Source organism: Hakea prostrata, chromosome 1 (genome assembly GCF_041222555.1).
Source record: "Hakea prostrata isolate BN-2017 chromosome 1, UWA_Hpros_2, whole genome shotgun sequence".
In the NCBI taxonomy this organism is placed as follows: domain Eukaryota; kingdom Viridiplantae; phylum Streptophyta; class Magnoliopsida; order Proteales; family Proteaceae; genus Hakea; species Hakea prostrata.
The window spans coordinates 2,341,090-2,368,856 of record NC_142600.1 but is presented as its reverse complement, the minus strand read 5'-3'; the positions used below and the strand labels follow the sequence as shown (position 1 = coordinate 2,368,856).

At 36.6% G+C, this 27,767-nt stretch overlaps 3 protein-coding genes and 1 pseudogene across 3 annotated transcripts; 3 read left to right on the top strand and 1 right to left on the bottom strand.

The window, feature by feature from the left end:
* Positions 1–904: 904 nt before the first annotated feature.
* LOC149026602 (laccase-14-like) lies at positions 905–4,868 on the top strand. Its single transcript, XM_089154515.1, has 6 exons — positions 905–1,084; positions 1,306–1,457; positions 1,574–1,818; positions 1,924–2,052; positions 3,457–4,395; positions 4,497–4,868. Exons 1-6 carry the CDS (start codon positions 980–982, stop codon positions 4,625–4,627), a joined length of 1,701 nt encoding a protein of 566 aa, XP_089010641.1. The 5' UTR covers positions 905–979; the 3' UTR covers positions 4,628–4,868.
* Positions 4,869–8,375: 3,507 nt separating this feature from the next.
* Positions 8,376–9,467, bottom strand: LOC149026601 (BURP domain protein RD22-like; annotated as a pseudogene).
* A 1,617-nt stretch (positions 9,468–11,084) lies between these two features.
* LAC14 (laccase 14) lies at positions 11,085–13,842 on the top strand. The gene is made up of 6 exons (XM_089154516.1): positions 11,085–11,189; positions 11,600–11,751; positions 11,939–12,183; positions 12,386–12,514; positions 12,651–13,598; positions 13,712–13,842. The coding sequence occupies exons 1-6, from the start codon at positions 11,085–11,087 to the stop codon at positions 13,840–13,842; spliced, it is 1,710 nt and encodes a 569-aa protein (XP_089010642.1).
* Positions 13,843–20,515: 6,673 nt separating this feature from the next.
* On the top strand, positions 20,516–22,641 carry LOC149026599 (cytochrome P450 78A7-like). The gene is made up of 2 exons (XM_089145369.1): positions 20,516–21,638; positions 21,782–22,641. Exons 1-2 carry the CDS (start codon positions 20,643–20,645, stop codon positions 22,445–22,447), a joined length of 1,662 nt encoding a protein of 553 aa, XP_089001495.1. The 5' UTR covers positions 20,516–20,642; the 3' UTR covers positions 22,448–22,641.
* Positions 22,642–27,767: the final 5,126 nt, after the last annotated feature.

The following is a 27,767-nucleotide window of genomic DNA, read 5'->3' as shown; positions in this document are numbered from 1 at the left end:
TAGTAGATCACACCACATCAAGTGAAATTATATTAGACTATCGGTGGTGTTAGTTTTATCATAAGTTAAAGTATTTTATGAAGCAAATAATTTAATTTGATTATGAAATAAAGAAACAAGGATGTCATTGATATATTTATACACTAGTAGGTTTCTTAGCCTCAGAAATCATAGTCTATTTCGGATTTTATTGTTTGTCATATTTCCTCTTTTTGGTTGTAGGATCTTTGTTCTTCTGTAACCACGGATGATTTTGCCCAAACAAAAAATCTAAATGAGCTTGATTTGAAATCTTCATTTTTTTTCAAAACTAGTTCATTAGTCAAAGTTTGCTTCTACTCAAGCAATCAATGGTTGGCGACAGTGAGACAATCTTAGTTCACACATGAATGTTTAATTAAAAGAACCTTCAAAGATGATTCAATCTTTTTTTGATAAAAATTCAAAAAATATTAAGAGTTGGAGTTGGGAGGCTCTCTCCGCGAGGGTGGAAAATTGTACTCCTTTCATATTCTTTCATCACGATGATCCACCTTTAACCAAACATTAATAAAAGAATATATAAAAAGCATCTTACAGATAAAAGATCTGGATCACCAACTTGTTATCCCCGTTGAAGAAAACTTTTATGGTCATTGAGAGCCTTAAGTCCATAAGCAACCAGCTTTGGGAGCTATGGAAAATGTTTACCATAAAAAAGAAAGCCATAGAGACATTGCGAAAAATATGGAATTTAAATGTTCATTTAAGCTTCACTCTTTGTGAAAATGACAAGAACTAATTGGGTTTTATTATTTTCTTTGTAAATCTATACGTTGGTTTATTATTGCTTTTCATTTTCCACATGTAGGAATGCAATCGTCGGTCACCCAAGAGAAGAACTCTATAAAATCCCATTCTACAAGATGATTCAGAAAGCAGAGGTGGAAAGCCAAAAAGGAGAGCTAGCTCTTGCCTGCAGCTTCAGTTTCTGATCAAAATGGATCTACCAAAAAACAAGGGTCTAATGTTGGAGCTTTTGGGGCTTGTGTTGCTCGCACTCTTCTCCCTGACTCTGGGAGAAACCTACCACTTCAACTGGAACGTAAGTTCATGATTGCTCATCTCAGCTTCTAATCCTCAGGCTCCCTGGTTCATGCATGCATGCTGTTTTAGGCTTCTAGCCACTCTCTCTCTCTCTCTCTCTCTCTCTCTCACACACACAAAAGAAGACTAAACATGAACGATTTTTGTGGTTTTCCTTTGAGGTTTATAATCCAAGATCTCGAAGTTCATATGTTTGTTTTGTGTTTGATATGGTGACAGATCACTAATGCGTCATACACCAGATTGAACAGCACCAAGAGGATTTTAACCGTGAATGGGCTATTTCCGGGACCAGCTATTTATGTTCACAGAGGAGATAGAGTTTACATCAATGTTAACAACCACGAAACCTATAATATCACTCTTCACTGGTAATGTTTCTCTTTCTCTGCTCTCACTCTTAATTTGCTTATTATTATCAGAATTAATGCCTATCAGCTTCTTATACATATATGGGTGGTTAACATTGCTGGGCTGATCATGGCAGGCATGGAGTGAAACAGCCGAGGAATCCATGGTCGGATGGTCCAAATTACATAACACAGTGCCCAATCCAAGCTGGGGCGAACTACACATATGAGATCAACTTCACCACAGAAGAAGGAACCCTTTGGTGGCACGCCCACAGCGACTGGTCAAGAGCCACAGTCCATGGCCCTATTATCATTTACCCCAAGCTTGGAGATTCCTACCCTTTCACCAAGCCGGACTCTGAAGTCCCCATTATTCTTGGTATGGTCATTATTTAAAGAACAAACATGCAGTACTCGAGAATAAGACCAATTAATTATGTCTGACTAGCTTGATTATACCTTTAATTTTCTGGTAAATCTACAGGAAACTGGTACAAAGGGGACGTGATGGAGATCATTGAAGAAGCCCTTGCAGGTGGAGGAGAACCAAACGCATCAGATGCTTATACCATTAATGGACAACCAGGAGATCTCTACACAGCCTCCGAAGCAGGTAACTCACAATTTTTTTTGGTCAACAAGGTAACTCACAATTTACCGTGCCGGAGTTTTGAGACATTTTTCAAACTAACTTTGGCTTTTGCAATATTTCAATAGTGGCATATTTGGCTGTGCTGAGATTCCAATGAGAAAAACACTGGGCAAGGAATTTTCTCTGGTGATCAAACCAAAATCTATATAACCAAATTTATCATTATTGAAACGGATTCATATGGACTAAAGATTAAAACCCAAACTGTTAAGACCCAAACTATTAAGACTGTCTGTACTCAAACCCAGAATAGGAAAATATGAATTATTGGGGATGTGAATGAACAAACTAATTTCTTTTTCGGGTAATGTGGAATGAATGAAGTAACTAAGGTTAGGTTATGTTTTTTACCAAAAAAAAAAAAGGTTAGGTTATGTTTGATTTATATACAAATACAAGGAACAGCTTATTGGCGAAATATAGCCCAATTTTGGTACTATTGACAAGTAGCGAAACGAATCCCACCCCGAAACCAACGTATGCGAGATATCACCAATTTTTCGACGATTTTTCGCTACTTTTCTCTATTTTATTATTATTTTTTTATATTTCTATCGACGTTTTGCAACCTGCACGTACATGAATTGACTATTGACGTTTTATAGCCTTTACATACCTCTTGCATATATAACATTTCAAAATTCAAATGACATTTTGTATTATAGTGATTTGGTGAAATCTTGGCGAGATTTCACCGGTTTGCCTGGTTTGTCAAGTACCGAACCGGCGAAATCAAACGAGATTTCGCACTCTTATGTCAACGAAGAATGCTAAATAATTCAGCATGGATGAACAAATTCCCGTTTACCCATTTAAGTATTTGCTTTCGGTAGGAATTTAATACTATTTAAAAATTCTTCATTTTAAAGTGAAAGTAAGACTATACATTATCATACTCCTCAACCTCTTAGCTTGTCTTGCACATTATCTTTATTAGGAGTCTCGTGAACTGAATATAATTCCTTCTAGACACAAGTCACATGTTATTATTTTATGGAATAAATTTAAAATTAGGAGATTAAAAGCTAAACCACACATAACCTTCTAAAATCGTGGATGAAAGGGGAGAAAATTAACCTAGAGTTGGCATCAGTTTCTCTTAGACCTCTCCACCACATATTAGGAAGAGTCATTCTCATATTGTATGGTTCAAGCGAACATGTTTACTTATTTATTTATTTTACTCAAGAACCCAAAAAATCTATCTTAAAATGATAGAAAAGAAAAGCACATAATTAAAGTAGATTTGAGTACATGTCTACTGAGTAAAAATAAAATTTTAATATTTGAAAACAGGATAAAAGAGGCCCAAAGCAATATGTAATATGATGTTAATAACCTTTAATCATTGTATTTTGGTTGCAGGAACTTTTAAGATGCTGGTGCAGAAAGGCAAAACCTATCTTCTTCGCATAATAAATGCAGGGATGAATGAAAATATGTTCTTCGCTGTTGCTAACCATTCTCTCACGGTGGTTGGATCAGATGGAAGCTACCTTAAACCAGTAACAGTAGATTATATGATGATAACCCCAGGTCAAACCATGGATTGCCTCTTGGAAGCTAACCAAACGCTTAGTCACTATTACATGGCAGCCAAACCTTATGCCGAGCTTGTTAAGGATAACACCTCCACCACAGCAATCATACAGTACAATGGCACCTATACCCCTCCATCAACTCCCTTCTTCCCAACCCTTCCTGAGTATAATAATGACACTGATGCAGCAACCAACTACACTAAACTTCTCAGAAGCTTAGCCAGTGAAAAGCACCCAGTTGATGTTCCTCAATCTTTCGATGTCAGAATATACACAACCATATCTGTTAAAACATTGCCTTGTGCCAATAACTCCTGTGATGGACCTGATGGGTCAAGACTCTCTAGTAGCATGAACAACATCAGTTTCAGAGAACCATCGATTAACATACTTCTGGCTTATTATAAGAAGATTGAGAATGTTTATAATACAACTTTTCCTGATGACCCACCTTATTATTTCAACTTCACAGCAGATGAGATACCGTCTAATCTTTCAACACCCACGGTGGATACTAGGGTGAGGATGATAGACTTCAACTCAACTGTGGAGATTGTATACCAAGGGACAAACTTGAATACAGGAGAAAACCATCCAATGCATCTTCATGGGTATAGCTTTTACTGGGTCGGATCGGGATTTGGAAACTTCAACAAGACCTCGGATCCCAAAACATATAACTTGGTTGATCCACCTGAAATCAACACAGTTGGAGTCCCAAAGAAAGGGTGGGCTGCTGTCAGATTCCGAGCAGACAATCCTGGTAAGTTTGATTTATTTAACTTAATTTGTCAAAGTCTAGTGGCCGGGATTCTTAATTTCTTTGCTAATCTGATGATCGAGTTAATTAATTAACCTTGTCAGGAGTGTGGTTCATGCACTGTCATCTGGAGCGGCATGCAAGCTGGGGTATGGACACAGTACTGATAGTGAAGAATGGTAACACAACAGAAACGAGTATGAGAAAGAAACCTCGACATATGCCTCCCTGCTGAGATTCTTTATCATTTTAGTGGCAGCAGTAGCTAGACGTACGTTGGTGTTGGACACAAGGCTCGTTAGTCTATTAAGTTTATATAAATTTTTGTTTGCGTGATTGAACCGGTGATTTCCTTTTCTTTTTTCTGTTTTTTTTTTTTGGTAAGACTGAAACAGTGATTCCTTACGACTTAGTATAATGGAGTTTGTATTTGTGTTAATTTTGAGTTCCTTGCCATCTCCAATAATATTTGCTTATATATATGTATAAGCCCTAACTTTTGGGGTTAACATCCTCTGCGGCGCTCTAAGTGGCGGCCATCCAGCGGCCGCTACCCAATGAGCGCCACGTGGTCATCAATAGATCCTGATCATTAATTTTTAAATATATGTTTTTAATTGTAAACTGATAAAAATAAGCCGGTTCACACCAACCCCGAATCATGACTCAAAAAAATCAAAAGAAACCCAATATGCCTCTCGTCTATACCCTCTCTTTCGTCGTCGGGTTGTTTCCTTTTTACTACCTTCGCTTCCTACTAATCCATTTCCTTCCTCCTTATCGATTCTGCTCTCTTTGGTCCACATACTCTTGTAGTTCCAATTGCCTTATCTGCTTCAATTTGGTTTTGAAATGCTGAATCATCCAAATTTTACGATGAATCGACTTGAGAGAGGGGAGCGGGCGCATGTTTGGGTGCCGTTCTTCTTGATTTTGAACACGCTGGGATACTCAAGAATCATCCAAATATATAACATTTTTTCTTTTCTTTTTGGGACCTGAATTTTGAGGAAGGAATCGATCAATTCCCGGTTGCCGTGTTCATGTTAGATTCCATTTGAAATCCCAACCTCTAAAACAATTAACCCGTCTTTTCATTGCGGGCTTAATTTATATGTAGATTAAATGCGCAAGGTTCTCGGCCGAGAGAGAGGCAACGTGAGTAGGACATTGTTTCTTTGTTTCCTTGTTTGGAATGTTGTATCCTCTTCGACGCTTCAAATTAATAGCTTTCTTTGTTAAATAAATTGAAAATGGAGAATCTTAATGTGTAAACAAAGATGTGGGAGTAGGAGAGCACTTTCACAATCAAGCTTTGGATCTTCCGTGTAACATCTCTTGTTTGAGGCTGAGTCAAGTTCAAGATTTTTTTTCTTCCTCTTCCCAAGGAAAACAAGATAGGCAAGTTCATCTCCGACATCTTCATCGGCCGGTGATCACAATGGCGGCGACGTCGTGGGAAGAGAGAATCGATTAGGTTTTTTTTTAATCGTGGTTGGGGGTTGGTCCGGTGAACCACCTTATTTTTATCAGTTCAAATTAAAAACATATACTTGAAAATTAATGATCAGGATTGATTGATGACCACGTGGCGCTCATTGGGTAGCGGCTGCTGGATGGCCGCTACTTAGAGCGCCGCAGAGGATGTTAATCCTAATTTTTGTGTGTGTTTTTTAATTTTTAATTTTATAATTTTATAATTTTATAATAATAAATATTTATTTTTTTTATTAGAATGGTGGTAGCTAAATGTATGTGTGAATATGTTAACTAAACAATTCTAAATATTTACCATTAGATCTATTAACTAAATCCGAATCGTCCAATAAAATTCATATTTTCTCTCTCGTTAATTATCACTTGTTAAATTTAAAAAAGAAAAGAAGAAAAACGTTGGTAGAATAACGTGTCTCCTTCTTCCTCTGTTCCTTATAACGAGTGAAACAACTCTCCTAATTGATTGTATAAACATCTAATATGTATATACGAAATAACAAAATTACAAATTTCACACTAGAAGGCTCTAGATCAGAATTCCTTCACATGAGATATTTTTCACCACACATTTCTTTCACAACACATTTCCTCAGCGTAGAAAACCAGAAATGGGGAAGGAAAAAAAAAAAGAATAGAAAAATACTTAAAAAATTCTCTTGAGAATAATGGATGCGTGATAATGGAGAAATAATTTAGCAAAGATAGTTGAGAATCTCAAGCAGGAAAGTAACTAACGATCATTGTTGTGAAAAACATAGTTTGTGAGTGAGATGAGAGAAAAGGAAGTACCTGTGAAACAGGATTTCTTTTTCACTTCTTTGAGACGACAACAAAAGAAGTTCTGAAACCATAGGGTTTTTAGTAAAGCAGATAGAGAATGAACAGAGGAACAAAAAAAAAAAATTTCTTTGAGACGACACTAAAAGAAGTTCTGAAACCATAGGGTTTTAGTAAAGCAGATAAAGAATGAACAGAGGAAGAAAAAAAAAAAGACGTTACCGCCGACAAGAATCCACAACCGGTGATATTAGGTTAAACCAAACCAACCCATAAATAATGAGAGGAAAATTGGTATTTTATTGGCCGATTCAAATTTAATTTAACAAACAGCTATTTATCTAACATATTCACACGTCCGCTACACTTTAGCCCGTTTTATTTTTTTTCCAGCCCTAATGTATGGGGCCCAATCAAATCCATCCAAGCTTGCCTTGTATTGAGTTCTCATCTCCACACCTTGGGTTTTCATGGTCCAACACAGATGCACAAAGCCCATTCTTTTATCTCCCTGATGCACAAAGCCCAATTTTTCTGCTCATTTACATGGATGACATTCTGGTCCTTGGTCGGTTGGTCCTTCTGAACCAGGCAACCAGCTATACTAGCTATCTCTCTCTCTTCTCAATACATTTTTGCGTATTGACTTAACGCCCTATGGGCTTCTCATGTCTAAATACATATTTTATATTCTCCAGCGGGCCCATATGATTGAGTGTAAACAATCTTTGTCAACTTTTATCCTCCCTAACTGAGGCCCATTGGCTTGCACCGAGGCGAGTGTTGCGTTATTTGAAAGGTACTCTCTCGCCTGTGCTACAAGTTTATCGCTCTTCCTCTACGTTACATGCATACATGATACACCGATTGGGCTGGATGTGTTCATGATAAGTATATAATTTATCTATTGATAGGATAGAAACTTATGGTGATTATTTTTTAAATAAAAAAGATACTATGAAAATCAAATTGATTAATCAACAAATTAAATCAACCTTCAATCAAATACATATATGTCAGACTTTGATCAATACACGGAAATTAAGACAGTTCTACCGGTATCCTACCCCTGAGTTGCAATTAATAATATCTATTAACCCTGAAAATAAATATATTACAAATGCACTTCTACCGTTGAGATGATAATGTATCACTAACTAAATATTTGAAATATTAATTTTATTCTTCTTTTTTCAAGTATTTCTTGCAATACAAATTTTACCCTCATCCCTTTGTTTATTTTTACACTAGCAATTTTCCCAACTAAGTTGCAGAGAATTTCATTATAAGATTTTTGAATGAATTTAATTGATTTGGTTCAAGATAAGTCGGTAATGGTTCAATTTGGATCGAGTTAAGAGGGTTCATTTCACTTAAGTTATCTCTCAATCTGCACGTGTTTCATTCTAGTGTGATTATTTGAATCCCAGCTGATACAATCTTAGTGGTGCATCCATACATGGACGTGAGATTGCCAGAAGATACCCTCTAAGATTCTGTCTCAGCCATGAAAGATTAAAAAAAATATCCAAGGTGGAATCCCATTCTTTTATTTATATATTACATACAATATAGGAAATTCAACATTGCTTTATTTGTCTATTTTTAGCTAAGTGTGACAACTCCGATCCGGCCCCATAACTGAAAAAGGGGTTAGGGTTATGGTCCTTATGGAGATCACTAGATCAGCTAGCCCTCCATGTTACGAATTAAGTACGAACCCATGTAACATGACCCTCCATGACGAAGTGACAGATCGGAGTAGTCCCAGGCTTAGTCTTCTTTACCGCTAGGAGGCCAAAGTATTTGGGTTCCCACTTGGAAGTGTCAATGTGACAAACAGCAATAGCGAGAGCCTTTCTTATTCCATCAGTACCAACCAATGGAACCCTGTAAACACTTGTTCCACCAATTGCTGCATGACAGTAGAATACAGCATACAAATAGGGCTTCTTAATTATGGCATAGAATAGCATCATCACTTCCAATCTTCTCTGGATTTCCTGTAATGGTGTACTACTCCATTATTATCTTCTGTAATGGTGTCTCCTTATGAATATTAATCTCTTTCTCCTCCTTGTCCACCTCCGTCGACAAAGCCTGAACATTAGTCCCAAGCTGTGAAACACTGTAGTCGATCATGGATTCCAACGAAGTAGCACAATACTTCTCCTCGAAAATCAAAGCTGGCCTCTCGCAATCTCCGATGGTTTTCTTCATCACCTGCTCATTACCTGATCCAGGCAGGACTGAGAATCGCTTCATGACATTAGAAAAGCTGTCAGAGGAGAAGGGTATGGTCTCTGCCTCCTTGCGTGGCAAGAAGCTGCTTATCCCTGCAGGATTTGTCATTGTGAAGTTGAGCTTCACGGTGTTGCCAGGGTGCAACTCATCCTTGAGGAAGAATGAAGTCACATTTGGGTTATAAAGGATCTGATCATTAGATGTACACCACTCTTGAGTAACGTCATTGTCTGGGTGCAATATGGTGTCTCCGGTCACCACAGACTTTGGTGGAAAAAGTATTGCTTGGATTGCTTTCGGAATTTGCGTGTTTGGCAATACTGATCGCCAGTAGTCTTCTAAACTAAGAGTTGCAGAGCTGGTCATCCCTACCAGGGCCAACTGCATCCAGAAATTAAGTTGTCAATCATCCGCTGCATGGTAGCTAGCTAGTCAAAAAATATATATATTAAGATGACAAGACAGAAATTAATAATAGATCTATTTATCTATCTATCTATTTTGAATGGGATCGATCTTACCGAAAGTAAACCAACAATGAGACGAAGAAGATCCATTGACGCGCGTCTGATCAAAACAATTCAAGAACGAAGAGCTAGCTGAAGATAGCTTAGCTAGAGGAAAGACAGTGCTGGCCAGATACACTGAGAAGAAGGCTGATCTATCGTGGTGGAATTTATAAGATTTTTTGAACGAATCAACGAAGAAGTTGGAAAGCTGTGGGTTTCCGTTAACATGATCAGAGAGTTGTTACACCGGAGAAGTGTAGTTTGAAGCAAATGAGAGAACTCCTTTCTAAATCAAAGAGAATCTTGTAGGATATGAGGGAATGTTTTGTTTACACACACTTTCATTATCAAATTGGTTACAGACATTAATTTATACAAGCTCATATCATCTTTCTAATTACGACAAATTTCGATTTCAGTTCAGCTAATCCAAAACAGAACCACCCAATCGGAAGGATTTCCCCATGCACCCAGTCACCCACCTTCATGGGGGAGAGAATTTTTCACCCAACCACGTAATATGATGAGTTGACTGACACCTTTCGTGTATCCGCAGTCTTTACAAGGATTATTCTTAGACAAACCCAGCGAAAAGCCCAAGCCCATCCGGAGCCCTTACAAGGTTCACTTCCATACGACCCCACCCCTCACTGAACATAGTTAAGGGCTCTTAAAGGCCCAAGTCCACATTCAGTTTTCTTTTCGTAAATGAGTTTTTCACCTTATTTTGGAAGGATAGTTTTGTCTATTTATTTATTTATTATTTTTTTTTTATCTGAGGTTCATCCAGGCCAGCTTGCATGCATTTCGAACCTATGACTTCTCCACTGAGAAGTATGGATCTTACCACTATTCCAATCCTGTATTGACGATATTTTTACTAAGCAATCTTATCGACCAATCATTCTCAGAATCATTCCTTTTTTGGTACGCTTCCCACAATCTCAGCACCTCTATTTCCTTGACAGACCCAACTGCACGTAACGTGGGTTCAAGTGGGCTGGGTAATACGGATATGGGCTTAACATGTTAGCAATCCATCTGTTTGTTAATTGGGTGGGTTCAGAACGGATGGGTTTTGCTAGTCTTTAAAGCATGGCTAAAACCTAAAAGTATCCCAATGATAAATAAACAAATAAAGAAGAAGAAGAAGAAGAAGAAAATAAAGAAAAAATGGATGAGTAACATGATTGGTGTTGTAAATGTATATCTTGAAAGAGTGGTATTAATATAATGAACCAAATATTCAATATTTTAGAAAAGAATATGAAAGGGAAAAAGGAATACACCTGTCTTCTACCAACTTGCGCCAGCGCACAGCCCAAGCCGAAAAAAGAAAAATACTACCCCTTGGGCCTTGATTGATTCAATATCCATAAATGCCTTCACACATTTGTCAAGTATTTACTTTTTCTCCTACTCAAAATGGATTAAAAAGGAAAGAAAAAGAATCGTCGCAGATTTTGATAATTAATCTAAGATACGAAATCCCTTTTAGAAATCAAATTTATTTGTGAAATTAATATACAAGAATTATTTTGTCGGTGAATATATAAGATATACACCAAATATCTGATGAGAACTAATGTTATAATGTGGACAAAAATGGCTGCAATCAGAAGAAAAGCGGCTGCAAGCAGTGAAAGAAGAAAAATCCATCTCCTCATGGAGAAGATATGCTTCAAAACTCCTGTATTAGTGATTCTTGTCTTTATTGTATTATTCTTGGTTCAGAATGTTAATGGGAGGATTCACCATCATAAATTTGTGGTAAGTTTTCTGGCTCTTCTCCTCTTTAACAAACTGTTTTTTAATCTTTTTGTATCGCATACAGTGGCCAAAAGCAAGTTAATACTTACATAGGTTATGACATATATATTCCACAATGACAAAGAGTTTTGTGCATTGTTTTATTGTTTTTATTCATACATTAATTTTTATATTTTGGAGTCATGTTTAGGTTTGCTTCCTATGTCAAACTTGGATAAAGAATTCCAGTCGGTTAATGCATTTGGTCAGGGTTTAACGTGTGAAAAAAACATATAGCACACACTATAATCGATCCCATTTATGTGGATTCTACTTTCGGACATAGGTTTAATTATCTGAGGTTAATTGTTTCATTTAAGTTACAGTATTAATTGGCTCGTAACTTTTATTTTTATTCATGTTAATCACAGGTAAAATCATCTCATTACACCCTACTATGTAGCAGAAAAAAAATCTTAACAGTAAATGGGCAATTTCCGGGGCCAAACTTGTATGTTCATAAGGGCGACAAGGCCATCATTGAAGTTATTAACAAGGCAAAGGACAATATCACACTTCATTGGTAAATAGCTGTCTTCACTTTACCCAATACATTAAAAGTGAAGTCGTCATGTATAAATATATTTTTGTAGATGGGGTTACATGTACATCGTAAACTATGTATGTATACAAAATATATACTGTTACCAGAAAAGAATACATATTTATTTAAATGTGTGGTGATGCATGAATGGACTTGTCTTTCCCAGGCATGGATTAAGGCAACTAAAGAACCCCTGGTCAGATGGCCCTGCATATATCACACAGTGTCCCATTAGAACAGGGAAGAAATTTATTTACAAGCTTGAGTTCCCTGTTGAGGAAGGGACAGTATGGTGGCATGCACATAGTAGCTGGGCTAGAGGAACAGTTCATGGAGCAATTATTGTTTATCCCAAACAAGGCACACACTATCCCTTTCCCAAGCCTCATGGAGAGATCCCTATCATTTTGGGTAACTTACACCTTCTCTTTACTCTCTTTGAAGTACATTTTTTTTCCCTTTCTCCTTTCTCTGATGAATCTATTATATATGCACATTACAAGATGAATTAATTGTTTAGTCGTTTCATTTAACTATTTGTATGTATGTTAGTATGTATATGATATTAAGAAATAAATATAAAAAAATGATTTTGTACCTAAATTATATATAGGTGAGTGGTGGACGCAAGATCTATCAAAGATAATGGAAGAAGCAAATGCAACTGGAGGAGAACCAAGACTCTCAGATGCATACACCATAAATGGACAACCGGGGTACTTATATCCATGCTCAAAGCAAGGTAGAAACTATCTAGTTTAGCTTCTATCTCACATTAAAAAGTGCCAAGAGCCTAGCTAAGACCTTGTATGCCTTCATATATTTGCTTGTTACAATGTTGAGCATTTTTTTTTTTTTTCTCGGTAATTTCTTTATAGGAACCTTTACAATGATGGTCGAACATGGTAGAACATATCTTCTTCGGATAATCAACGCGGTGATGAACGAGGAACTCTTCTTCGCTATTGCCAAACACCAGATGACATTAGTAGGAACAGATGGACACTACACAAAACCAGTAACAACAGACAACATCATGATCACACCTGGCCAAACCATGGATGTCCTAATAAAAGCAGATCAACTCGCTAGTCACTATTTCATGGCTGCTAGATCATATTCAAGTGCTTTTGGGGCTGGTTTCGATAACACTACTACTACTGCTATTCTCAAATACCATGGTTCATCAAAGCATCCGCCAATTGGTGCTGATTTACCGTATCTCCCACCACACAATCAAACAGAAGCAGTTACCAATTTCACTAAGCAGCTAAGGAGCCTCGCAAGTAAAGATCATCCAATTGATGTCCCAAAGGATATAGACACTCGATTGTTTTACACTATATCTGTTAACCTGCTGAATTGTACTAATACACCTTGTAAGGGACCCTTTGGCAAGAGATTCGCAGCCAGTGTGAACAATATGAGTTTTGTAACACCTTCTATTGATCTGCTTCGAGCTTACTACTACAAAATCCATGGCGTTTTCAGAAAAGATTTTCCCAGTGAGCCGTCAGAGAGATTCAATTACACAGCAGATCACTTGCCTGAGAATTTTTTGACTCCAGAATTTGGCACTAAGGTGAAGGTTTTGGACTACAACTCTAGTGTTGAGCTCATTTTGCAGGGAACCAATGTAGCAGCCAGTGATAATCATCCCATGCATCTACATGGGTATAGCTTTTATGTTGTGGGATGGGGTTTTGGTAACTTCGATCCTCTCAAGGATCCTTTAAGGTATAATCTCGTTGACCCACCTAAGGAGACCACGGTTGGAGTTCCCCAGAATGGATGGGTAGCCATTAGATTCAGAGCTGATAATCCTGGTAAGCTTTATACTTCTATTTTTGCTTTACAACTTGGGTCTTACTATAATCATGTTTTATACCTAACCATCAGGTATAGCAAGTTAACATTTTAAATAATTGGGTTGTTGCAGGTATATGGTTCATGCATTGTCATTTAGAGAATCATCAAATGTGGGGAATGGATACAGTTTTCTTAGTGAAAGATGGTCGGAGCCCTAAGGCTCGCATGCTTCCACCTCCAGATGATTTGCCCGATTGTTGAAGCTGAAGAATTTTTCCAGATGAGAATTTCCTTCAAAATTCGGGTGCAAAAGAGAATTTCTTAGCATAAGATTTTCATTTCTCCTTATATTGGAAATACTTGATTTCTTAGTATCTATTGTTGAAATTGAATTGAGCTATGACAAGAGTAACTTAAAATCGAACCTGATAGCAATACAATTCCTTAAAATGAAGATGAAATAGAATGTCTCCCATACTTAGACATACAACCAAGAACCAACTTTGTTTCAGGGTGAGAGCCGCACATGATGTACAACCAAGGGCGGACCCAGGATTCAAAAGTGGGGGGTGGGGCGAAGAATAAAAATCCAGATAACCTTCCCGTCGGGAAGCACTAATGCTTATTTTGTAGGGTCCATTATTGATAATAATTTTTTTTTGACAAATATAGATAAATTAAAGCCCAAAAAAAACATGAATTCAACCCTGAAAGTCATACGCAACCAAAATTTTCTTTGTTAGTAGATGCAAACCAATGGTAGTTTTACCTTACTAACTATAGACATTTTATTCACGTATAAAATCAAATAACAAAATTGTAAAAGAAATAAAGAAACAAATAGTATAAAATCAAATAAAAATAAAAATAGAAACGATCAATAAATTGAGAAAGAGAAGAATACCTAATTGTGGAGAAGATTTTTTTTCCAATTTTTCCAATTTTTCCTTAACCCATACTTATAGAAAGGGAAGAGAATAAATAGAAAGAGAATATGAGAGAGGAGAGAATAAATACGGATTGAGGAGTTAATTTTTAATTAGGAATGAAATTTTGAATACCTAATAAGATTTTTTTCAAAAACTTTCCTTAACCCACGTTTATAAAAAGATAAGAGAATAAATAAAAAGAAAACATGAGAGAGAAGAAAGAGGAGAATAAATAGGGATTGAGGAACTAGTTTTTAATTTGGAATGACATTTATATCCATTATATTACCTTTAAAAATGGTTATCAATATTGGGGGGGGCCAAATAGTGACATTTCACATGTAGAAAGAGAAAAAGCTGAAGAAAAATAAAGGAATTAGCATAAAAACCAAAAAATTAAGGAATTTATAACAAATTTTAAAAAATCCAGGGGGGGCCATGCCCCCTGGCCCCAATGCAGGTCCGCCCCTGCTGTACAACCATATAGTTTGTTCTTTTCTTCTTTTTCTTTCCCGTACTTCACTCTGATTTTTAAGTTTAGTTGGCCCATACCAAGCAAGGATCATTGAAATGTTGGCTGTATAAAGAACCAAAAATATTGTAGAAAAGAATGTCACACAATGCCCAAATGGATTAATAATATTTAGTACGGCTATAGTGAGATAAGGTTTAAATCAATATAAATGAATAATAGAGTTAAAATCGCTCATTTCACACCTATTTCCATCCCTTACAGAATTATGTGAATAAATAAATAACCACTTATACAGGTCCACAAACCCTACAATTCGTCTTTGTGACATTCCCAGTAATTAGGATTAGGATTGTGACGGATCCACATCCTCGGTAATTCATTTCCCGGTAATTCCCAGCAATTCCCTCATAGGATGGCATGCATTAAGATCCAAGGTTACCCAACAAACTAGAGTTTAAATAAAATTCAAATTTATGGGTGAGTTTAAATAAAATACAAATTTAATTTAAATTGGATAACCATTGGATTACTTAAATCCCCTGGCCTCCCTGGGCGGGGGAATTGCGGGACCGATGTGACACATGGCATCTAATTATCCAACTATCATAAATAAAACCCAATATTAAGAAAATATTGATCTTCTCCCACAATTTCTCCCTCATTCTCTTGAGCTTGGATCCTCCACTCACATGGATTGGAATTAATTCCAATCCATATGGGTAGATGGTTGCCAAGTGTCAATTTAAAAAAACACAATCATTTTTTTAAGCAAGATTAACATAAATAAACTTGCTAATGTTAAACTACCATCAACTATTTTTATTAGTATAACAGGTTTATTTAATTACCAACAAGTTTATTTATCTTGCAGCTAGCAGCTAGTTGGGCACAATGAAGAAAAACTTTAAACTAAGCTGTTGACAACCAATGATTCATATTTAAGGTGCCCACAAGGCGCCCATCCAACCGTTGGCTACAAGAGCAACTGCCACTTTAAAGCAAAATCCTCATTTTCACAAATCTTAAGACAAGGTCATTTGCATTATTAATGACAAACTCCATTTTTACAGGTTAAGACAAGATCACTCACATTATTAATTGAATTGAAGAGAGAGAATGAAAAGAGAATGGAGAGCATGTATAAGAATATACTAATTGAATTGAAAAAAAAGAGGAAAGACATTGTGGAAAGAGAAGTAACAGTGAAAATTAGGAGAGTAAATGGGCGAGAAACTGTAGGAGAAGATCAATGTTTCCTAATAGTAGGTTTTAATTATGATTGTTGGATAGGTAGATGTCACATATCACAATCCTAACCCTAATTGCAGGAAATTGGAGAGAGATGAGTTGTAGAGGATGTGGTGATCAATGTTTTACATTTAATTATGATGGCTGAATAATTAGACGACACATGTCACAATTGCACACCGTAATTGCATGGAATTGCATGAAGTAACCCTAGGAAAACTATCCCAAGGCCTCGAAACCTTCAACCCTTATGACCTCTTAAGAAGCCTTCCGAATAACACATCAATGTAATAGTAATACATGTCATCGTAATCGTAACCCTAGCTAGCTAACAGTGTCAAGCCAAGTCTAAGTCTAGGGGGAAAAAAAAGGTCACTCCCTTACGAGAAGGTAAAGCAATGATGGATATCTTATGGTACATGCAATTCCATTTTACTAAAGCCCCCGTGTGAATCAAACAAAGCTGCAAACCGAAGTCATCTTTCCCCTTCTCTTTTCTTGAGTTAGGGATTAGAGGGCCGGAGATATTATCGAAGAGAGAGAGAGAGAGAGAGAGAGAGAGTGTGTGTGTGTGTGTGTAAAGAAGTGAGTGTCATAGCCAACATGTACAGTGTGCAAATGGGCTGTCCCGCAGCCCCAGCTCATCCCCATCCAAAGAAAGACCCAAGTGTGAAACATCACCTGTGATGAAATGAGTTGTTTCTTCTTGAAACCATAAAATTCTGTATCTATATAACCCTTAAAAGATAGGATTTAATACTTGGGATTCAAACCCTCGTTGGAGTGAGAGAAATAGGGATGAGGAAATAACAATCTCCTAGGGTGAGAGCTTTTCGCCTGTCCGTTCGACCCAAAGCGACCTACAGATTCACTCCTAGGGGTTTTAACATTTCTCACTCACTCTCTCAGGCAGATAGGTAGGTTTAGGTGGAGGAGCTGTTATTCCCGCTAGAGCAAGGAAAGTAGGTAGACAGCTAGCTTTGGTTTTGGGTAATAATCAGACTTGCTTAAGCCTTAATACAAGCTCAGAGAGTTTGTAATTACATTCGAGATATCTCACGTGAACACCCGAAGAACCTCGGATATAGACAGTAAACACAAAAGATCGATGTATTACGAAAATCCATAACACATTTGTCAATTTCAACATCAGAGACATCTCATGGCCCATGGAGGCGTAGAAATCTTGATGCAAGTTTAATTAATTAATTAATTACTTTGAAGAGTTAAGAAGATATCTTCGACTTCAAATGTAATTCAAGCTCGATCTACTCTTTCAACTCTCCAATACTCGAGATTGCACGTTCATGCGGCCTCGATCTTGTTCTGCCGCCCTGCTTCCGTTAAGAATTCGTGTGAGATCACTCATTACGTGGGTGGTTAAAATGGCATACCCAACCACTAATTTATATTAAGAACAACTAATCCAAATGGATTAAGGGATCAGTAATCGCGTGCATAGAAGACAACCAACCATACATTATACTCTCAAAAATTGGGCCGTGTGAATTGTGATCCAACCTCGCTTTCCACCCTAACACAGGTACAACGACACACGCAATTAAGCACCTGCCATCTTCAATTCTGCTATCATCCATGACCTCATAACCCTAGCTAGCTGGAAGGGATAAACATCTGGATTAGTGAGATTCTTTAACTGATAAGAAAATAATTTATATCCCTAATCAAATATCTAATCAACTAAAGTTAAACTATCTAGGAGGATTTCAAGCCTGTAACCACTGAGGATGCATATGTGCCACACTATATCATATGCAATTATGCATAAGCTCCATGCCTAAGTAAGTTATCACCTCCCTCATCCCAAGTTCCAACCACCAAGAGTTTGGAACGCCTCCCCCACAAAGAAGAACAATGTGTTCCCCTAATTAGCATTTCTCAATCACACAATAGGAATGGAATCTGTCTCTGAAATACCGACAAACTAGATCAAAGATGGACCCAAATGTATTATACGTGAATGAATCTCACCCTTATTGTGTGATTCAGAAACAACACGTATATTTAATTGATTTTCTTAATTCAAATTATAGTTCAACCATCTCAACTTTTAATTAACCTCCAACAAAATATCAATTAAGTAAGGTCAAATTCACTCGTTGGGTCTGAAGTTAATCAAATCTTGACTGATGAACTAAACTTCAGATCAAGCTTGATGCCATAATTGGAGTCAAAACTCATAATTCATGCAAATTGATAAGTGAATTATGTGTCTGTACTATATAATTGTCTAGGCATATACGGGTCAAATGCTCAAATTTAAACTCACGTAATGTGAACACAAGGGCTAAGCAAAAGAAGCTTCACGTGCATGAAGAACTACAAACCATCAATTTAGTTGGCTAACCATGATAATAATAATTATAGTATCCATAATTATCACTAATGTGAACTGTAAGACTTTAATTAATTTGAATGACATTAATTGAAATGCAAGATTCATGCATTTATTAAGAGTAGAGCCTTGGGTAGGGATCACTAAGTCAAGTTGTTGACAAAGGAGCTTGGACATACACTCCCAATTTCCCTACGCATTATTACAATTCTACTTTTAAAGTTTTAATACCACTTGTTTTTAAATAATTTTTTATATGTATTTATTTATATAAAAAAATTTTAAATATATATATATCTTTCTTCTAGATATTTTGATGGTCAGTGTTCAAACATGCACAAAAAGTTAATCGATGAGTAGAGATATTGAACAGCTCGGTAAGTACGGATGTGATAAATTTGTTTGTCATAAGCATTAGTATGGCATGGACTAGAAGACTAAGGTCCTGTGATGGATTAGAATTGATCGAGTTATGGTTCGGTTTGTTTGGTCTTGAGTCAAGGTCAAACAAGGTCATTGGGCGAGGCATTCTTTTCACCCCATCGTAGCTCAACCATTATATATCTCTTCCCTTTATATAATTAGGACTAATTAGCCAGGGCCAATGTTAATTGGCTTTCTTATGATTAGGGCTAGAAATGAATTGGTTTTGTTTTTCTTTAATATTGAAACAAGTTTGAACACATTTTCAATATTCAAGTTTGATTTTGAAATTATAAAAAATTTGATGGAATAAACTTGTTGTGACCTTTGATAAACTATATGGTTAAGGTAGGTGATAATTAAAAAAATCAATTATAATCACATCAAAATGAAGTTTCAAAATTTTCATACATGTAAAGATTAAGTTAGCTATCGTTCATAACTTTTATCTGTTTGTATGAAAATAGAAATAGTTCTAGAAAGGGAATCTCAAATAAGTAAGCATCACTACATTGAGATAGATTCCTGTAATTAATATGTTGAAGATTCTATACAAGAAGAAAAAATTAGTATGATGATAATGATGATACACGGTATGAACACGCTCAAGATTTTAGGGTTGACCATTCAAAATTAAAAATTGTTACACAGGTTGACCCCTTGTTCATATCGTGTGAACATACACACATATTTTACCAAAAAAAAAAGAACATACACACATATTTAATATAATATCAATTGGGAGAAAAAATATATAAGTTAAAATTATTTGAAAATGCTTTTAATTTGTTATACCCAGGGATCGATCAACGGTCAAGCAAAATGTTGAAATACCGAGTCTTCTTTGGGCTTGTTAGCACATTGCATAACCTTAGCTTTTCTTTTTTTTTCTTTTTTTTCAATTTTTTTTATTTCAAATAAAGATACAATTTCTATTATTATTATTATGAAAAAGGAAAACTAGAAAACCTCCACTTGTTGCGGTTGAGTCATCCAATCCAACCTCCACCACTCCAGCCTTCAGGTACTTTACATTGATTTTTTTTCTACAATATTTTCAGGTTGCCCTTTCAACCTTAAATTTAAAATTTCTCTCTCTCTCTCTCTCTCTTCTTTCTTTCAAAATACTGTCACACTTCTCAGCGCCTTTCTTGAAGAACAAGCTTTCTCTGAAGGAGTTTTTTTTACAAAATAATAATAATAATAATAATAATAATAGGCTTCACTGTTCATCTCTGAGAAGCTTTCAAAATCAGCGTATGAACTTTGCAAATCTATCAATTTAAAAAGTTAGAAAAATCAAGATTCACATCAAACGTGATCCACCTCCTTTTCTTCCCTAAATTTCCTTATTTTTTTACACGGAAACGCCTCTCTCTCTCTCTCTCTCTCTGTGTCTCCTGTTTCTCCTTCTTATAACACACTCTTCCTTCGCGCCCTTGCCTATTTAAACCCAGCTTGTCTCCCGTATCCTCACTACTCTCTACTCCCTTAGTCCCTTGCTCTCCTCTCTTCGCTTGCTCTCTCGATCTCCCTTTCCCCCCCCCTTAACCTTTCTCTCTCTCTCTGTTTCTCTCTGCGAAATACAGTGAGTACTCTCAAAGGCATAAGCAATTAAACAGTAACGAGTATGGATTTGGGAGTGCCTTGCAAGGATTCAAGCTGGTGGGTATTGACACTGCCAGCACTTCTGGGGACCAGAAATCTATTCGACCAATGGATTCTGTTTTCGATTCTTGTCACCTTCATAGTGGTTGGCCTTCTCACCTGGGCTTTCACTGCTGGTGGGCTAGCTTGGAAGCACGGCAGGAACCACAGGGGTGTTGTTCCCATCCCAGGCCCTCGTGGTCTCCCTGTGTTTGGTAGCTTGTTCAGCCTCAGTCTTGGGTTGGCCCACCGAACCCTGGCCTCCATGGCTTCCGCCATTAATGGTGCCCCGCAACTCATGGCCATCAGCCTTGGCTCCACACCTGTGGTAATCTCTTCCGACCCACACACAGCCAGGGAGATTCTAACCTCTCCTCATTTCGCTGATCGTCCGGTCAAACACTCAGCCAAAATGCTCATGTTCCAGCGAGCCATTGGGTTCGCCCCAAACGGCACTTACTGGAGACTCCTCAGGAGGATTGCTTCCTCTCACCTTTTTGCCCCCAAGCGCATAGCAGCCCACGAACACGGTCGTCAACTAGACTGCACAACCATGCTGTGTGCCATCGCCGAAGAACAGTCCAACGTTGGGTTTGTGGTCTTGAGGAAACACCTTCAGGCAGCTTCGCTCAATAACATCATGGGCAGCGTTTTTGGTAAGAGATACCAAGTGGGTTCTGAAGAAAGCCAAGAATTGAAGGAACTCCGAGAGATGGTTAAAGAAGGGTTCGAGCTTCTCGGTGCATTCAACTGGTCGGATTACCTTCCATGGCTGAGTTACTTTTACGACCCTTTCCACATCAATCAACGATGCGCCGCTCTTGTTCCTCGTGTGAGGAGATTCGTTTCCGGGATCATTGAAGAACACCGACCCAGCCACTGCGACAAACTATCCGACAATGCAGACTTCGTCGATGTCTTGCTCTCTCTCGATGGTGAAGAAAAGCTTCAAGAGGATGACATGGTTGCAGTCTTATGGGTTCGTATAGATATATCCAAACTCTAGATCTTTCTTAATTAATTTCTACATCTATATATATATATACTCCCTTTAGAATTATGGATCGAACTCTATTTCCTTAATGCAGGGTACGTTATGCTAACATTCTTCTTGTGTCGCAGGAAATGATCTTCCGAGGAACCGACACTACGGCACTGCTGACGGAGTGGGTAATGGCGGAGTTGGTTTTGAACCCGGATGTTCAAACCAAGCTTCAAGAAGAGCTGGACCGAGTACTGGTCGGAGACAAGAATATTAATAATAATAATAAGGGTTTAACGGATGCTGACCTGATGAGTCTACCATATCTGCAGTCAGTGCTGAAAGAAACTCTGCGAATCCACCCACCTGGCCCACTCCTTTCGTGGGCCAGGCTGTCCACATCAGATGTCCAGCTAAGCAATGGAATGCTCATCCCTGCACACACCACGGCTATGGTCAACATGTGGGCTATAACCCACGACCCGACAGTATGGAAGGATCCCACAGTCTTCAAACCGGAGAGGTTCATGGAGAAAGCCGGTGGTGAGAATGTTGACGTCAGGGGAAATGATCTCAGGCTTGCTCCATTTGGGGCGGGTCGTCGGGTGTGCCCGGGAAAGAACCTGGGTCTGGTGACGGTGAGCCTTTGGGTGGCGAAGCTGGTTCAGAATTTCAACTGGGTCGCCCACACCGACGAGCCAGTTGACTTGAGTGAAGTGTTGAAGTTGTCTTGCGAGATGAAGAACCCTCTCTCTGTGGTGGCTGTTCCTAGGAATGTTGTGCCACCAAGCCCTTCTTCATTCTAGGGCTTTACAACATTCCTTCCTTGCTGTTTAAGCTACACTCAATTTCAACTCACAGAGCTAGCTTGAAGCAAGAGTCCATTATCCTTGGGTCTAGCGATTGGTCTGTACGTATCTAAGTAAATAAATTTTTTTTCCTTTTTTTTTGGTCCTTGAGTTAAGGGGTGGGTTTCACCTTTTATTTATCTTGACCTAGGTCGTCGTCATACACCCTTCCTTCATATATATATAGTTAGGTGATGACATGTATTTATCATAGCATATAAAAAAAAATCTATAAAATAAGATCGACACATGTCATCATGTAACCGTATTTGAAGCTAAAATAGTTTATTTAGACTCTTCTAATCATCAAATTGGTGATTTATATGTATGAAATAGTGTAAGTATAGTTGGATAAGAAGTATAGATGTCCAACAATAAAAGATGCAAATTATGTAATTAAGGACTCCATGCCAGTGTTATTGGAAGTCCTATGTATTTGTTGTTTATGAAAATAAAATGTTTGCATAAAGTTTCAATAATAAATGCAGAATAAAGATGATTGTTCCAAGCTTTATTCTTCACCATATTATCTTGTAGTGATTTTGTATTTGAATTTCCTAATAGTGTTGATTTTTGGAGATGACTTTGATCTGGTTGTATCCACACACAAAAAAAATTGTTCTTTATTTAAAGTACCTCTAATAATAAGTTATTTTTAAAAATAGCATGATCGTCTGAAAAATATGTCTAACAAAAATTTGACTAATTCAGTCAATTTCTATGGAGTCTCAAATGAAAATTCTTCTAGAGTTTATGAGTTTAATAATAATGAAAAAATACTAAAAAAGAAAACATGAAACAATACTCGTACAATTGAAACTTTATATGGAACTCGATGATGTAATGAAAATAATGAGAAATCGAACATTTGTATGTGTATCATAGCTCTAATCATAAGAGTAAATAAGATTACCTCTTTAAATAAAAATAAAAATAAAAATAAAAAATCTATTTAATATCTTTGATCACACTTTCATTGATTTGCACAAACACGTGACCACGCATTGGATGACAATCTTTTGATCCAATAATGATGATAATAATAATATGACTCATAATAATGTATGAAGAATGCAAGAGTTGCACCATAGATTGTCTGATCAAAATTTCTAATAATTCATTTTAACATCATGAAGAGACATTCTAACTATTTTTAATATTTTTCTGAAACAAAAAATATTAATTCGATTCAGATTTATAAAAGGTCTGTTATAGAAACTCGTGGGTTTCTCTAATTCTGGGAGAGGCTGGGGGAGGAATTAATGGATGACTTTCAAAATTTGTTTTTTTAGTGCATAGGAGGAATTAATTATCATAAGATTGCGAAATCACAGTTTTCACACTATTTGTTTTTCATATATTTAATTATATTTCTTGCTTCTTTGTTGCTCAGCAGTCCAGCTGAGGCATCTTTTCACAAGATTGCCAACCGTTTTGTGTCTCCCTTCATTCTGCATCACCACCTATTTTGCCGGTTTTGCCTGAGATTGAGATGACCTACCGTCGATTTTAAAATAAATTATCCATAATTATTTATTGAGAGTAGACGTGTTTCTTTTTTCTCCTTGACTAGCTAAGAATTTTGTTGCAGACCAACTCATAAATTATTATAATTGGTCATGTGGAAGAATAACTGAGGAGGATTAGAAATTAAGAGCAATTTATTATTCATATCAATTTGGTTTGTTTACCCTAGTTTATAAACCGGTGGTTCGACCCGCGTCACACACTTGACTGTGGTGGGTGAGTCTTCTTGCGGGAATTTTTTACATCCACAAGGATTCGATACTGGAACCTTGCTTAAGCGAACCAAGCTGCTTACCACTTGGACCAACCCCCGTTGGTTCGCACCACTACCTCTAAGATAAAGCAACCTTCAACTAGAAGATGAGGTGATTCTTTTAATCCCTTCAAAAAGTCGAAAACTAAAACACAACACTTAGACAAACTCAAATGAAGAAATATTTAAAATAAGTAGCAAATAATGTAAGTGTGAGGAGTATCTCTATTACACACCACATGCAAGGAAGGATTGCATGAGTTTATATAAACTCAAACCATACTTTACATCCCTTGAGATTCTCAAGGCAATGAATTGGGTCATTGAATCACAATGACTCACCTTCTCATAAGGTGAAGAATCAATTCTCTACTAATGAAAAATCAATGGGCTTGTCCCTTCTCCACTAATGATAATAAACCACCTAGACCTAACATCCCCACTATTTAAAGAATTAACTCTCATATTCACCTATTTTGTATGAATTGAATTTAATATATTCAATAACTTTAATTCCACTCATAGTAATGGCCATGAATGGTCATGAAGTTGAAATAAGAATTGAAAGTCAACAATTCTTACAAGTAAGTTCATCTCATCACCATGATCAAGACCTTTAAAACCAATGACTAATGTCATGAAAAGCCTCATAACCAAAGTCATGAAGGGCCTCCTTTCCTCATGGGTGCCTCATTATCACTCTTACCTCTTAGGTCTCACACACTAACAAAATAACTAAAATAAAAAAAAATAAAAAAAATGTAACAACTAATTTTTAAACTTAATATAGATTTTAAATTTTATTTATTTTTCTTCCTCAGTTTCAAGGTTAGTGGCACTAAAATGACGAATAAGAAAGTGCGACCTAACCTTTTTCTTAGCATCAATGATCTACTCAAGCATGTCTTTCTAATCAAACAATTTAAGCGTATTGCGCTACTTGTGCTGCCATTCACTCTGATGGTGCGAATTGGACAAGAAAAATCTACCCTTTGATTTCATCATCTGCTCTTAAAACTATTTAAGTGAAATTAAATCATGTTTGTAGTATGGTCATCGTCTTTGTGTGAACATGTGAAATAACCAAAATTGCAAGGCTCTAACATCATCACCCTTGTATGTTAATTGAAGGGTCACATAGCTTTGTTAAAATATCATGTTCTAATGGTCATTTAAAAAGAAATAATAATAATAATAATTCTTTTAAAAATAAATAAATAAATAAATCCTATATATAGATCGATAGATTGGTCATGTGATGAGAGAATATAAAATAATGGATAATGTTGATCCATACCTGGCTGGAAGGTATTCTAATTCAATGGATTTGCTTCAAATGCCATGATCAGCTGCTTGCTTTGTGAACCACTTAATTGTATCTAACCAAAGTTGCAGCAGAGAATTCTTTTATTATTTATACAGGAAAGAAAGATGGACTTGAGAAAGATTGAAACCGAGTCAAGCACTCAACCTAATTAAGGGTTTTATTATGATGATGGTGATGGTGATGAATAATATATGAATTCGGGAATTGAGAATAAAAAATTTATATATATATATATGAATGAATGCAAATTAAGAGACATGAAGTCCTCAGTCCACGAGATTGCGACCCATTATCCAACTCTTCCTACTTCTCCCTCACCGGCCACCAGGCCCCTCGTGTATCTACGCGGCCATTGAGTATATATATAATGTTGTAGCTTCAGGTGGCCTGGCCAGGTCAACTTAATCTATTTGACCTTGACCCTACCAGCTTGGATTTCTGTAAAATTAAATCATAAAAATTACATCCAACAAGATTACCATCAAACATTGCCTCACTTGACAATGACTAAGGCGACTTTAGATCACCTTTCCTGGCGGGAAGATGACACTTTGTGACCATAAAAATAAGGGAATCCACACGATCAAAAACAACTCTTTTAATGATAGTGCTTAAGAATTTTTGATACTTTCGACATTATGATTGTATTCCAAACTGAGCACAACATCCCTAGGCATCCATTTTACATGTTAAGTGTAGTTGGTGGAGTTGGTGGTTTGCTGTTTAGTGTTATGCATGGTTCTTTACTAACTTCAAGTTTGATCAAGGAAACCATTGAAAATGAATCTGCTAATGAAACCTATAATATCTAAGATGTTCATGGTTAGTTTAGCTGATTGTTCTCCTAATATGCTAGTTTCAACAATTCTTGTTCTTTACATTTCTTCGTGACTACTTGGCCTATGATTGGGTATCTGGTTTACTGCTTTAGATACTAGCACCATAGTTATCAATCTAAACGGTTCCAATTTCAACCAATCCGTAATTCACAATCAAGGTCCTATAATTAACACTTGCATGCACTGATATCATATATCAACCATGCCAACTTTGGTATGGAAATCATGCATGAACGTAAAAAATTATAAAATAAAATATTAGAGGCGGGACCCACAGTGTGCCCATGTTGCCCCCCATCCCTCCCCCAATTATTGTGGTCATAAAGCATCCGAGGAGCACATGCATTGTATTCCTCGTCAAGGGAGGTGATTCGAACTTGACTGAGACCTCTCAATGAAGATGTTAAGATTCCATTCTTCTTGACGGTGTATGTAATAGTTCCCATTTCTTTTTCTCAATTAAAAAATGTACAATGAGATCTAACAATCAAATCAAATCAGATCAAATCAAAATTCAAATTCCATGGGTTGAAAATTGAAATACTCAGCCTGGATGATCTTTCTGATCGATTTTCTTCCAAAAATCTAAGGTATATGTAGATTTCATCTGACTACGATTGTGATTGATTATTAGATTTCAACAAATAGAAATAGAATGATGGTTCCAACTTCCAAGGAGGGATCTCACAATATTCTTCAATGTTAGTCAACTTAGGCAATCTTACTAAATCTTGTAAATCTTCCTGATGCAATTGTGTGATTGTTTTGCCTTCTTACATCATATCATAGATTGCACTTTCATGTTTCTTCTATATATATATATATCCTCGTCAATTTGAATTCTTGATTCAATGAACTAAATCGCGTATGGAAAATTATTCTGGATATGGATCAGGAGTCAGGACTATACCTCCCTATTGAAAATTGATGTTCAGACTGAAACAACCAAACTGAATCCCATTATTCATCTATCGATCATTGAACAATGATAAATAGATTATTAAAGATTAAGGACACTTACCCATTAATTAAGTAATTAGACTACTAAAGAAAGATTAATAAACCAACTAACCCATCAGGGATATTCTTCATTGATTCACGCGACCCAATATCTGAAATATGTACACTCAAAAAACAATAGCCCACTTCAACCGAAAAAATTAAAACACCAATGGGCCACTAAGATTACCTCTTGTTATTAAAACCCTTTAAGCTTAATTAAAATATTGATTGGATAGATTATTGGATTTTAAATATTAGTAAGATAGATGATTAGAATTTATTGACGAAGTCAACTCCCCACCCGGAGTTTTCTCTTCATACAAATTCAAT